General features: G+C 46.1%; 1 protein-coding gene across 2 annotated transcripts in view; it reads right to left on the bottom strand.

Moving 5' to 3' along the window:
- LOC126990917 (protein turtle homolog A-like) overlaps positions 1–13,594 on the bottom strand; it is a 159,787-nt gene that overhangs the window by 108,177 nt on the left and 38,016 nt on the right. For both annotated transcript variants that reach the window (XR_007744920.1, XM_050849555.1), the window contains exons 3-4: positions 10,561–10,688; positions 155–314 (exon numbers count right to left, since the gene is read on the bottom strand). Coding sequence is in view for 1 of the 2 variants with exons in the window: in XM_050849555.1 (XP_050705512.1) it covers positions 155–314; positions 10,561–10,688 (288 nt within the window). In the remaining variant the exon portion in view is untranslated. The remainder of the gene's footprint in view (positions 1–154; positions 315–10,560; positions 10,689–13,594) is intronic.

Here is a 13,594-nt window from a genome sequence, read left to right as displayed (position 1 = left end):
CCCTTCCTTCCTTTTTCTTTCCTTTCTCTAACACTTACTTTCTCCTTCTCTCCCTTCACCTGCCTTCTCTCCTTTCCCTTCCCTTTTCTATCTCTTTCCCCCCCTCCCCTCAAATACCCTCTTCCCTTCCTTCCCCTTCCTCGGCAATACTCACAATGTACCTGAAGAAGTAGTGGCGGGCTGGCTCCTTCCCCCTCGGCGTTGGTAGCCAGACACACATACGGCCCCGCGTCTCGCCGTGACACGCCTCGTAGGGCAAGGCTGTGTCCACCCACCAACACGCCGGCCTCAGGGGCATGCTCGATAGTCTCACCCTGTTGGATTTGAGGCTGGTTAGGTTAGGTACACAAAAAAACACAAAGAAAGAACAAACAACAGCAGACCTGCTGGTCCTTACGAGGCTGTTTGTGACAAGATACACTAACTATCTAATCGAAGGTGGAAGATGAAGGACAGCAAAGGCGAAGACTCCTCCCCACCCCCTCAGCCAAAGCTGGCAGGAAAGGAAAAAGAACCATGCAGCATGGAAAAACTGCATGGAAATTATGTTGAAAAGAGGAAATAACTACCATTACTGCTATCACTAACCGGGCGATAAAAGCGGACAAAGACAAAGTATTTGAAAGAAGTTAACGTTATTACGACAATGAGTAATATCTTAGTTGCTGGTTGGATTCAAAATACTTGTCTAATCTATTCTTGAAGGCCGTAGCTGTTGTACTAACAACGACATCACAGGGTAGAGAGTTCCAAACATTAACAACTCGATTGAAGAAGAAGTGTTTAGCTTCGTGCGACGAGAATCTTTTACCACTTATCTTCAAATTGTGATTTCTTCTTGTTCTATTTGATCGATCAATTGTGCAGTAATTTTCCGCGTTAATATCACTGAATCCTTTAAACATTTTAAACACTTCTAATAGATCACCTCGCATTCTTCGTTTTGATAGCCTGAATAAATTTACTTTCTTAAGCCTTTGTTCATATAATAAATTTATCAACCTAGGAATCATCTTTGTTACTTTTCGTTGAACCCGTTCCAACTTTTCTATGTCTTTTCTGTAGTAGGGAGACCAAAACTATACACAGTGCTCTAGACGGGGTCGAACCAATGAATTATACAGTTTTAATATTACTTTTTCCGATTTATTATTAAAGACTCGTCCAATGAAGCCAATCAATTTGTTTGCAGTTTTGACTGACCGTTGCTGACCGGGCTTTAAATCGCTTGATATAGTGATTCCAAGATCCTTTTCTTTACTTACTGCAGAAAGTTGTTGGCCATTCATTACGTACCGAACGTGATTGTTATTTTTTCCGATGTGCAACACTTTACATTTGTCAACGTTAAATTTTATTTGCCATTGATTGGCCCAACGTGCAAGCCGATCTAGATCTGATTGTGAAGCTTCTTCGTCGAATGTCGCAGTTACTTTACTAGCAATTTTTGTGTCATCAGCAAATGTTGATACTTTGCAAGTGAGCCCTTCATCGATATCATTAACATAAACTAAGAAGAGCATGGGGCCAAGCACTGATCCTCGAGGTACGCCGCTTCTGACGTCGAGCCAGTTAGATGTAACACCGTTTAGAACTACTCTCTGTTTCCGCTCAGAAAGCCAGTCCACAAGCCAATTGTGAATGTTACCCGAGATACCGTGCGCCAATAGTCTGCTGAGCAATCGTCGGTGGGGGACCTTATCAAATGCCTTTTGAAAATCCAGATATATGATATCTACTGATCTGCTTTCATCGAACACTTCAAAAATATAATGAAAAAAATCAAGTAAATTAGTTAAACACGAACGTTTACTACGAAAGCCATGTTGCGAATTATTTATCATATTATTTTCTTCGAAAACTTTCACCATATTGTCGCGAATGATAGTCTCCATTAACTTACAAACAATCAGGCTAATTGGTCAATTGTTTCCTGGATGAGACTTCTCCCCCTTTTTGAAAATTGGTGTAACATTTGCAAGTTTCCAATCTAACGGAACTTTTGCAGCTGTAAAAGATTTATTGAATATGATGGAGAGCAGTTTACAAATTTGATGTTTGGTTTCTTTTAAGACCCTAGGGGTATTTTTGTCTGGACCAGGAGCTTTGCTTACTTTAATCTTTTCAATTGTGCGTAAAATGTCACTTTCTACGATGAGCACGCCACTTAACATCTTTTCGGTCCTTCTAACATCCGGTGGTTGAGGTGATAAACAATCTTCGTCGGTAAATACGGATGCGAAAAAGTTATTTAGGATTGTAGCCATTTCATTTTCATCGTTCGTGTGGTTTCCATTATCATTAGCAAGCGGTCCGATACCACAAGTGAGTGACTTTTTTTATTATTTACATAGCTAAAAAATTCTTTAGGATTAGATTTACTCGTTTCCACTATATATTCTTCAAGATTTTTCTTGCTCCGTTTTATTAATTTCTTGGTTTCGCGGCGAATTCTGTCCAACTCTAGTTTGTCAGCCTCACTCTGAGTTGATATGTACCTACTGTATACGCGTTTTTTAAGAGATAGGCTATTTTGAATTTCGTTATTCCACCATTTGGGTTTCTTCTTAAAAGCTGAACGTCTGTAACAATAGGGTACGCATATGCTTATGGCATTGTTCAATATTGTGGTGAAGGCCCCCCAAGATTATCAATATCTGTTTCCGTCGTGATTTGAGTCCAGTCAAAATTATTTAGAATTGATCGGAGTCTTACGAAATTCGCTCTCTGATAATCAGGCACCTTTTCTTTACCAGGAGTTACTTTACTTTCTTTCATGTTGATGCTGAATGTGATTGTTCGGTGATCGCTAGAACTAAAAATTGGACCAACATTTACTTCGTTAACTAGATCAGCTGTCGTTGAAAAGATAAGGTCAAGTATATTATTTTCCCGAGTCGGTTCTTGAACGTGTTGATGCAAATCACTTTCTAGTAAATATGTGTACAGGTCGAGCCCTGTATGACAGTTCAATGGTTTACCCCATCTTTTCACTGGCAAGTTAAAGTCCCCAACAATTACTGCCTCGCAACTGCTACTTGTTTCTAATAATAATTCACTTAATGCGTGGTCGATATCAAGAGTCTGCCTTGGCGGTCTGTAGATAAGTCCAATTACTATTTTACGAAATTTATTTTTAATTTCAATGAGGACCGTGTCTACATTGGTTATATCTGTTTTCACGGATACTGGATGGAGAGAGTTGTGGATATAAAAGATAACGCCTCCACCCTGTCTGTTCTCTCTTTCATGACTAAAGATGGTATAACCCGGTAATCTATATTCCGCAATGAAATATCTATTTGAAGTGTCTATCCAAGATTCTGTGACTCCGATGATGTGATAGTGATTTGTAGCTGCGAGGACTTCTAAGTTTTCAAATTTGTTACGTAGGCTAGGAGCGTTTACATAGCAAGCTTTAATGTGATTCGAGTCGGGGGGTTTACGGGTTGAGTACTCCCTTACGGTGGAGCTGCTGGTGTTCTCATCTCCGCGTTTTTTGGCGGCTCCACTCACACAGCTCTTCTGGACAGAGTGGAGGCTAAGGCTCTTCGTCTCATCAGCTCTCCTCCTCATACTGATAGTCTTCTACCTCTTAAATTCCGCCGCAATGTTGCCTCTCTTTCTATCTTCTATCGATATTTCACGCTGACTGCTCTTCTGAGCTTGCTAACTGCATGCCTCCCCTGCACTCGACTTTCTACTCATGCTCATCCCTATACTGTCCAAACCCCTTATGCAAGAGTTAACCAGCATCTTCACTCTTTCATCCCTCACGCTGGTAAACTCTGGGACACTCTTCCTTCATCTGTATTTCCTCCTGCCTACGACTTAAACTCTTTCAAGAGGAGGGTATCAGGACACCTCTCCTCCCGAAACTGACCTATCTTTCGGCCACCTCTTTGGATTCTTTTTAGGAGCAGTGAGTAGCGGGCTTTTTTTTTATTAATGTTTGTTTTTTGTGTGCCCTTGAACTGTCTCCTTTGCTGTAAAAAAAAAAAAAAAAAAAACTTGGTCACAGAGCAGCCTCCCGAAACGAGCTGCTCCAACAGGATTTAAGTGGATGCCATCAGGAAGGAACAAGTCTGAATCGTAGTAAAAATTGTTCCACAAGTTAGCGAACTGGACGTTTTCTTGTGAGCAAAGGGACTGAAGTCTGTTGTTTGTGGTGAAGGCCTTACTGTAAAAGCTAGATTCGGCACCGACCCTCGGGAGGATTCCTGAGATTATGATGTTACTGGCATCCGTTTTGCGTTTATACTGCTTGATCATGCGGCGGTATTTCTCAAGCAGTTCCTCAGAACGGGTTGTCTTTACGTCATTTGTCCCCGCGTGAATGACAAAGAGGGTGTTTCGGTCGTCATTTCTCGTAACATTATCGCACGCTGCGGTGATGTCGTCCAGTCTGGCACCTGGATAGCAGTAACGTTTTCTGCGGCCGTTTGATGAATGACCACAGAACTCGACCAGCTGGCCACGCACCATGGAGTCCCCAACTAGGCGAGTCACAAACTCATCCTCCATGGTGTCTGTCAGCACCTGGAACCTACTGAAGGTAGTGGGGGTCAGTAAATCCTTGGTTGCCTGCTTTGGTTTGGCTCTATTCCTTACAGGTTGGAACCCGACATCCTGTGAAGCAGGAAGAGAAGCGTTAAGTGGGGCATGCTGGAAGTTGTCCTGTGAGGCAGGCTGGGAGTTAGCCTGTGAAGCAGGCTGGGGGTTAGCCTGTGAGGCAGGCTGGGGGTCAGCCTGTGAGGCAGGCTGGGGGTCAGCCTGTGAGGCAGGCTGGGGGTCAGCCTGTGAGGCAGGCTGGGGGTTAGCCTGTGAGGCAGGCTGGGGGTTAGCCTGTGAGGCAGGTTGGGGGTTAGCCTGTGAGGCAGGCTGGGGGTTAGCCTGTGAGGCAGGCTGGGAGTCAAACTGTGAGGCAGGTAACACGTCCTCCCGTGAAGCAGGAGGGTCGTCTGGAGAGGGCACAGTGTCGGTGGAGGGCCTCTCCATCATCGATGGTGGAGTCACTGCCACATTACTTAAAACAAATTCCTGAAGGGCTACGAATTTCTTTTCAAGATCATTATGCTTGACTTTCCATTCAGTCACAGCCTTCTGAAGATGTAATCTTTGAACGCAGAGGCGGCAAGTTTTACTCAGCTGGAAAAACTGAGCTGCAAAACGTCCGGGACAGACGTCACACTAAAGGTTCGAAAGCATTTTTAGAATTCTAAGCGAGTTAACAGTTTGGGCAAATATTAAAAGCGCTTTCGAAATAACTTAAATTGTGACCATAAATTGAATTGTATTAAAATTGTGCATGGAAATTAGATACTGCTGTGTTAGATGCCTCCAACACTGGGAGCTCGCTCCCTACAAGGTCTTGAAAACGCCTCAAAGACCAATCGCTTGTCCTGAGCCTCGGTCACGAGAAAGACTTTCACAACCCGGCGCTTTTCAGCTATTATCCTCTGAAGTTTTGTCCCATAGCAGAGCAGAGCTGGCAAGGAGGAGAGGAACCAGCAATTCGTTCCCACTTTCCGAAACGTCTAACCCAACTCTGCGACCCTTTCGAGGCCTCGCCAGTGGCACCTGTCACCAGGTGTTCTCCACCAACTCTAGAGAGTGTCAGACGCCCTTCCTGAGAGACCAAAAAGCTGAAATATTCATTGAGTATAAGAAAAACCCTCAGAAACTCCACTTAGAAGCCGGGTGGTACAACCTCAAATGGCTCACGGAAGATATTTCTTTCAGGAGAAAACAAGAACCAGCTGTTATGCAGAATAGGGATGGGAGTACCGTCGATAGAGGGGAGGGACGGGGAGCTCACACCGACAACTGGCTCCCAGGTTCCCAGGTGAGGCTAGGTTATGTAAGGTTAGGTAAGGTTAGGTTAGGTTAGGTTACGATAGGGAGGTGAGGAGGAAGAAGAGGAGGGAGAGGAGGAGAGGAAGGAAGGAAGAATGGATGATTGGAAGAGAAGGAGAGGAAAAAGGGAGGAAGAGGAAGGAGGGGGAGAAAGTAGGGAAAGGAGAAAGAAGAAACGAGAGAGAAAATGGATAAAGGAGGAGAGAAAGAGGAGAGAGAGAAGAGGGGAGGAAGGGAAAAGGAGAGAAGGGGAGTGAAAAAAGGAAATGGAGAGAAGAAAAAAAAATATTATATATATATATATATATATATAGAGAGAGAGAGAGAGAGAGAGAGAGAGAGAGAAGGGGAAGGAGGAGAGCGGAGGAAAGGAGGATGAAAGAGGAGGAGGAGGAGAGAAAAAGTGAGGGGGAGGAAAGAAAGGGGGAGGGAGAGAGAGGGAAGATGGGAGGGGTTAGGAAGGGAGAGAAATTTGGAGGAAAAGGAGCAAGAGGAGAAAGAGGAGGAAGGAAGGGGAGGAGGATGGAGGAAAGAGAAAGAGATAGAAAAAAAGGGAGAGGGGAAAGTGAGGGGGAGGAAAGAAAATGGGAGGGAGGGAGAGGGAAAATGGGATGGGTTAGGAAGGGAGAGAAATTTGAAGGGGAAGGAGGATGAGGAAGAAGAGGAGGAAGGAAGAAATTGAAGGAAGAGGAGGAGGAAGGGGAGGAAGAAGGAACGTGAGGGGGAGGAAAGAAAGGGGGAGGGAGAGAGAGGAAGGATGGGAGGGGTTAGGAAGGGAGAGAAATTTGAAAGGGAAGGAGGAGGAAAAAGAGGAGAAAGGAAGGGATTGAAGGAAGAGGAGGAGGAGGAGGAGGAGAGGAAACATGGACTAAACATGGACTAGCAGGCAGCAGAAAGCCTGTTGGCTCTTTACTAGGCTGCTTGCTTTCAGTGATTTAATCAATCCGTTTGCCATAGGAGTGGCTTGCAGGGAAGGATTAAAGCACTTGTGTATCTGCTCTTGGGAACGTTCAGTTCACACCCACTGCAGCAAAGTGGCGATCAATGCGTTTCTTGAAGGAGTTGATGGTCTCTGCGCTAACCACTTCTGCAGGAAGGCTGTTCCAGTGGCGAACAACTCTATTCGATAAATAACTCCTGCCGATGTCGGTATTGCATCGCTTTGCTTGAATTGTTTTTCCGTTGTTTCTTGTTCTCAGGTTAGTTTGTAGCGTGAAGAGTTTGGAGTGATCAACGTTGCTGAGCATGTTCAGGTACTTAAAGACTTGTATCATGTCTCCCCGCAGTCGTCTCTTTTCCAACGTGAAGAGGCTGAGTCGCTCGAGTCGCTCTTCATAGGGCTTCGTCCTCAGTGATGGTATCATCTTCGTGGCGCGGCGCTGTACTCTCTCAAGTAATTAAATGTCTTTCCTGTAATTTGGAGACCAGAACTGCACGGCGTATTCCAGATGGGGCCTTACTAGCGAGTTATACAAGGATAACATAACTCCCAGCGTCTTGTATTCGAAGTTCCTCGCTATGAACCCAAGCATTGTATTGGCTTTCTTACAGGCGGACTTGCAGTGTTTTGTTTGTTTCAAGTCACTGCTGATGGTGACCCCGAGGTCTCTTTCCTCTTACACAACATCTAGTGATTCGCCACCCATGTGGTATGTGTGATTGCTGTGTCTGGATCCGATATGCATTACTTTACATTTGGTAGTGTTGAAGGACATCTGCTATTTTTCCGACCACCGAGTGATCAGGTCCAGGTCTCTCTGGATAATTTCGCAGTCTGCCGTCGTGAGGACCTTCCCACCCACCTTTGTGTCGTCGGCAAATTTTGAAAGATTGGATTTTAATCCTAGTTCTAGGTCGTCGATATATATGATGAAGAGTATGGGTCCCAACACTGACCCCTGTGGCACTCCACTTGTGACCGGGAGCCACTCGGAGGCCTGTCCGTTGAGTACAACTCGTTGTTTTCTTCCAGTGAGCCAGTCTTTGATCCACGCTGTCAGATTGTCGCCTAACCCCGCCGACTTGAGTTTCTTGAGGAGTCTTTCGTGTGGCACTTTGTCAAAGGCTTTTTGAAAGTCTAGATATATAACATCACTCGGGATATGATTATCCCAGTTTTCATAGATACCTTGGAAGAAGTCCAGTAAATTGGTTAAGCATGAGCGCTTATTCCTGAAACCGTGCTGAGCATCGGAAATGATGTTGTTGTCTTCAAGGAACCTAATGAGTTTGTCTCTGATGATCTTCTCGAGGATTTTTCCCGCCACTGAGGTCAAGCTGATTGGTCTGTAGTTTAGGGCCACGCTTTTGTCTCCCTTTTTGAAAATCGGTGTTACGTTCGCTTGTTTCCAGTCTTTCGGGACTTTGTTTTGTTGTAGTGACAGATTGTAGATGGCGGTGAGTGGCTTGAGGATTTGCTGCTTGAGGTCCTTGAGCAGCCTGGGTGACAAGTCGTCGGGTCCGGTGGACTTGTTTGCTTTGAGTTTGTCTAGGTACTTTTTCACATCCCGTTCGTCGATTGTGCCAATTTCTAGGGGAGTGATTCCCATCGGTGGGGTAGGGCTCTCGGGTACGGACTAGATGTTCTCGACCGTGAACACAGACGCGAAGTTTCTGTTTAGGATTTCGACCATTTGTCTGCTGTCCTGTGTTAGTACGTCACTTTCATCCTTTAGGGGACCGATATTGCTTTTTGTCTTCTTTTTGATTCTTAGATACGTGAAAAAACTTTTTCGGGTTGGATTTGGCTTCGCGCGCAATCTGCTTTTCATAGTCGCGTTTACGCTAGCGAATGAGAGTTCTGCAAGCTCTGAGGCTTTGATGGTACTGTTCGCGAGCCTCGTCAGTGCTGTTTTCCTTTAGCAAGTTGTATTTTCTCTTTTTTAAATTAATCACCTGTCGAACTTGGGTAGTCATCCATGGTGGGCTTGTGGCATTATTTGTTCTCCTAGTCTTCATGGGAACAGTTGTTCTCTCTACCTCTAGGAGGTTGTTCTTGAAACCGTTCTACGCGCCGTCCACAGGAGTGGGGCTCATGGGTTCCCAAGCTGTCTGGGTTAGCAGCTCACGAGCGAGATTAAAATTGGCTCTTTTGTAGTCTGGAATCCTGTACGTGTTTTCGGTGAGTTCATGGTCTGTTCTGATCAGTCATGAATCCACGCACATAGATGGTCGTTAATACCGTGGGAACGCAGTTTTGAAATAAGCTTAACTTGAGGAACTTTATCAAACTCTTTCTGAAAATCTAAGTAAATTACGTCATATGGGCTTCTGGCGTCCTAACATGTATAAACATCGTTGAAAAAGGTTAATAGGATGGTAAGGCAAGACCGATTACTATGAAATCCATGCTGACTATCAGTTATCAAATCATTTGTTTCAAGGAAAGTGATCATTTTATCCCTGATTATTTTTTCGAATAGTTTAATTAGGACAGACGTAAGGCTGATGGGACGATAATTACTGGCTTGTTTTTTATCTCCTTTATTGAAAATCGGGGTAATATTGGCCTTTTTCCAATCGAGAGGCACACTGGCCTGTGCTAATGACTTGTTGAATATGAATGTTATGGGGAATTCTAGCTGTTGACTACATTCTCTCAACACGCGGAAGCTGGAAGGGGAAGAATGGGAGGGGAAGGAAGGGAACGGGGTTGATGGGATGTGTGAGAAAGGGGGGGAGGGGGGGTAGTGGTGGTGGTGGTGGTAGTAATGGTGGTGGTGGTGGTGGTGATGGTGATGGTGGTGGTGATAGTGGTAGTGGTGGTGGTGGTGGTGATAGTGGTGGTGGTGGTGGTGGTGGTGGTGGTGGTGGTGGTGGTGGTGGTGGGGGTGGTGGTGGTGGTGGTGGGGGTGGTGGTGGTGGTGGGGGTGGTGGTGGTGGTGGTGGTGCTGCTGGTGGTGGTGGTGGTGGTGGTGGTGGTGGTGATAGTGGTGGTGGTGGTGGTGGTGGTGGTGGTGGTGATAGTGGTGGTGGTGGTGGTGATGGTGATGGTGGTGGTGGTGGTGGTGATGGTGATAGTGGTGGTGGTGGTGGTGATGGTGATAGTGGTGGTGGTGGTGGGGGTAGTGGTGGTGGTGGTGGTGGTGATAGTGGTGGTGGTGGTGGTGGTGGTGGTGGTGGTGGTGGTGGTGGTGGTGGTGGTGGGGGTGGTGGTGGTGGTGGTGATAGTGGTGGTGGTGGTGGTGGGGGTAGTGGTGGTGGTGCTGATAAGGGAGGTGGTGGTGGTGGTGATGGTTGTAGTGATGGTGATGGTAGTGGTGGTGGTGGTGGTGATGGTTGTAGTGATGGTGATGGTAGTGGTGGTGGTGGTGGTGATGGTTGTAGTGATGGTGATGGTAGTGGTGGTGGTGGTGGTGGCGGTGTCATCTCTACAACACCTGAGGCCGCTGTGTGGAGTCCTGCACCACCATCACCACCATCACCACCACTACCACCACCACCACTAGTCTCAAGTATATAGCTTTTCATCACCTTGTATAATCCTTTTACGTATAGTTTTTCATCACCATTATCACCACCACCACCACCACCCTCTTTCTTCAACACCAAACACGCACCACAGTCTTTCTTCACCACCAAACACCCACACACACCACCACCACCACGTCAATCACCATCAAATACTCATACAAACACACACACATACACACTCACACACATACTTCCCCTCCCTCTCCCCCCTCCCTTTCCCTCTCCCCTCACCTGTCTGACCCACGTAATGTTGTACAGCGGTGGGTTAGAGTCGACGAGGCAGTTGAAGTACACGTCCTCTCCTTCCCGCACAGTTGACGAGGCGCCGCGACCCAGCTCCAGCGAGGCCACAGGCGGGTCTGGGGGTGCAGGAGAGAGCTGGCGTTAGGTGAGTGTTTGGGGGACGGAAGGGGCAGCGTTAGGTTCGCTTAGGCTGGGTGAGGTAGGTAGAAGGAATGTGGTAGTCGATATTCGCATTCAATCCATTCACTTTCAATCCTTTATATTGGGTAGGCGGTGGCTGAGTGGTAGCGTGCTGGGCCCACATTCGCCGCGTGATGGACGACGCGGGTTCGAATCCCCACGCTACCACCTGGGATTTTTCAGTCACCGCCGCGTGGCTTAAAACTACCCACATGCTGTCCTGAAGACCACCCATCAACCCGGACTCAAGAGGAAACCGTCCAAGTGAATCAAGAAGGAGTTCCGGTGGGCAGCATGAGCCAAGAGAAGATGGCGCCACTATAAAAGCTTACCTGCGCCATGACGGGCTGGGGCCGAACACCACCCAGGCCCCTCAAGCAAGTCTACCGGCGCTATAGGCATAGACGTAAAGAAAAAAAAAATATCCGAACAAAGCGTTTCTATGTATACACGTTCGTGAGACATGGACACTAAATGGGGACTTGGAGAGGCGGATTGATGCCTTTGGTAATAAGTGTCTACGCAGAATCATGGGATATCGCAGGAATGACTTTGTGTCAAACCGGCGACTACTCCGTGAGACCGATTCGACATTCATTACCCTAAGTCTATATACAGCAAGTCAAGTCATACGCAGGTTTGTGGGAGGAGACACGGCCGAGACGTGGTTTATGCGTGACGTTACTTGAAGCCAAACTAGAGAATGTAGAAAAAGGGATTTAGAGACAACGAAGAAAGGCGTACTAATTTAAATCAATCACCTCAACATGCCCTCCCTCATACCCCACACAGCCGTTTGTAGGCAATAGAATTACAGTCACGCAATAGCACCATAAAAAGACATATTTTTTCGCCAGTGGCTTGCCGGAACGCGCTGTGAAAGGAGGCGAGAATGCACATCCTGAGTGCACATACGGCCCCAACTTTAGTCACCCCTGAACTGGCGGGTATTATTTTTTTTAGCTCCAATTGACGTCATCCCGCTGCTCCGCCCCGAAACCGCCTCCTGCGCGTACCGGTCGCAGTTTTGAAGCAGAGTGACTTGACTTGGTATAAATAGACTTAGGGTAAAGCTACACCCTTGCTCATGGGGCTGTGTCTGTAATATAAAGTCCTGTGTGGAGCAGGCCAAGGGGACGCCCACGGAGTTCTTGGATAGAGCAAGTCGAAGGATCCTGCCGGGAGGTACTAAGGATGGGAAGGGGGCCTGCATGGAGACTCGCCCGGCGGAACCCCTTAACATGGCGTCGTAGGGTGGGTGAGGCGACTCTTCCCCCGGCGTATGCCCCCATTGATTGATTGACATTCGTATTAGATATATTTTTTTTCTAATTAAATGTATTCTCTTTTGCGTTCGGATATAGGCATAGTATTTGGAGTAGTAGTAGTAGTAGTAGTAGTAGTAGTAGCAACAGGAACAGTAGTACAGTAAGACACTATATCAACTGGCCATAATAGCCTTCAATCAAGTCTCCTCCCTCCTTCGCCTTCCTAGTGTTAATACAAACATTGATAATACAAGCGTGTGAGTCTATCCTTGGGGGCCGAGGAGTCTCTCAGCGCACGAAAGGAAAAAGAAGGAAAAGAAAAAGTTACAACCGAATAAAAAGAGAGATAAAGGAAATCATTGAAAGCACGGAGGAAGAAAATCATGAATATTGACAAAAAGAACGAGAATAAGAGGAGGAGGAGGAGGAGGAGAAGGAAAATAGAAGTGAGCAAACGAATGAATATAGGAAGCAAGGAAGGAAGGAAGGAGGGAGGAAAGAAAACCAATAAGATAGGAATGAAAAAAAGGAGAGTTGGAGGTAAGTGAGGACTGGAAGAGAAGGAAGGAGATAGTGGAAACGAGGAGAGAGAGAGAGAGAGAGAGAGAGAGAGAGAGAGAGAGAGAGAGAGAGAGAGAGAGAGAGAGAGAGAGAGAGAGAGAGAGAGAGAAAGGAAGAAAATAAACAAGAAACAATAAAAAAGTAAGAAGGAAGGAAAATAGAAGGAAGAAGAGAAAGAAAAGGAGGAAGGAAAAAATAAGAAAAATATAAAAAAGCGAAAATGAGAAAAAAAAGAGAGAGAAAGTAATATTAGGAGGAGGAGGAAGAGGAGGAAAGAAAACCAATAAGAGGGGAAGAAAAAGAAGGAAGAATGGAGGAAAAAGGAAATTGGAAGAGAGAGAGAGAGAGAGAGAGAGAGAGAGAGAGAGAGAGAGAGAGAGAGAGAGAGAGAGAGAGAGAGATGAACCAAGGAAGAAATAAAGAATGAAAGAAAGAGAGAAAGAAAAAAATATACGAAGAAATAAAAAGAAAATAAAAAGAAAATTGAGAAGAAGGAAATGGGAAGCAATTGTTTCAGAAAAGGAGGAGGAGGAGGAGGAAAAAAAAGAATTGGAAGCAGGAGGAGAAAACAAGAGACTGGAGGAAACAGGAAGTCGAGTGGAGGGGGAGGAGGAGGAGGACGAGGAGGAAACAAGAGAGAGAGAGAGAGAGAGAGAGAGAGAGAGAGAGAGAGAGAGAGAGAGAGAGAGAGAGAGAGAGAGAGAGAGAGAGAGAGAGGACGCAAGATTGGAATGTTCTTTTTTGCCTCTCTCTCTCTCTCTCCCCCCCCTACGTCTCTCCAATAAGGGACTCAAGACCTTTTTGCCTCAAGATTTAGATTCAAATTCCACGTCGGAGAATGCATTTTGGGAAGGGAGGGAGGAGAGAAGGTAAAGTGGAGAGGTGTTGAGAGAATGTTAAAAACGGAGAGAGAGAGAGAGAGAGAGAGAGAGAGAGAGAGAGAGAGAGAGAGAGAGAGAGAGAGAGAGAGAGAGAGAGAGAGAGAGGAAGACAAGGAGGGTTACAAAGAGGAC

This window comes from Eriocheir sinensis, unplaced genomic scaffold (genome assembly GCF_024679095.1).
Source record: "Eriocheir sinensis breed Jianghai 21 unplaced genomic scaffold, ASM2467909v1 Scaffold223, whole genome shotgun sequence".
NCBI classification, from domain to species: Eukaryota; Metazoa; Arthropoda; class Malacostraca; order Decapoda; family Varunidae; genus Eriocheir; species Eriocheir sinensis.
Note: the sequence above shows the minus strand (reverse complement) of the source record. Positions and strands in the feature narration are given on the sequence as shown.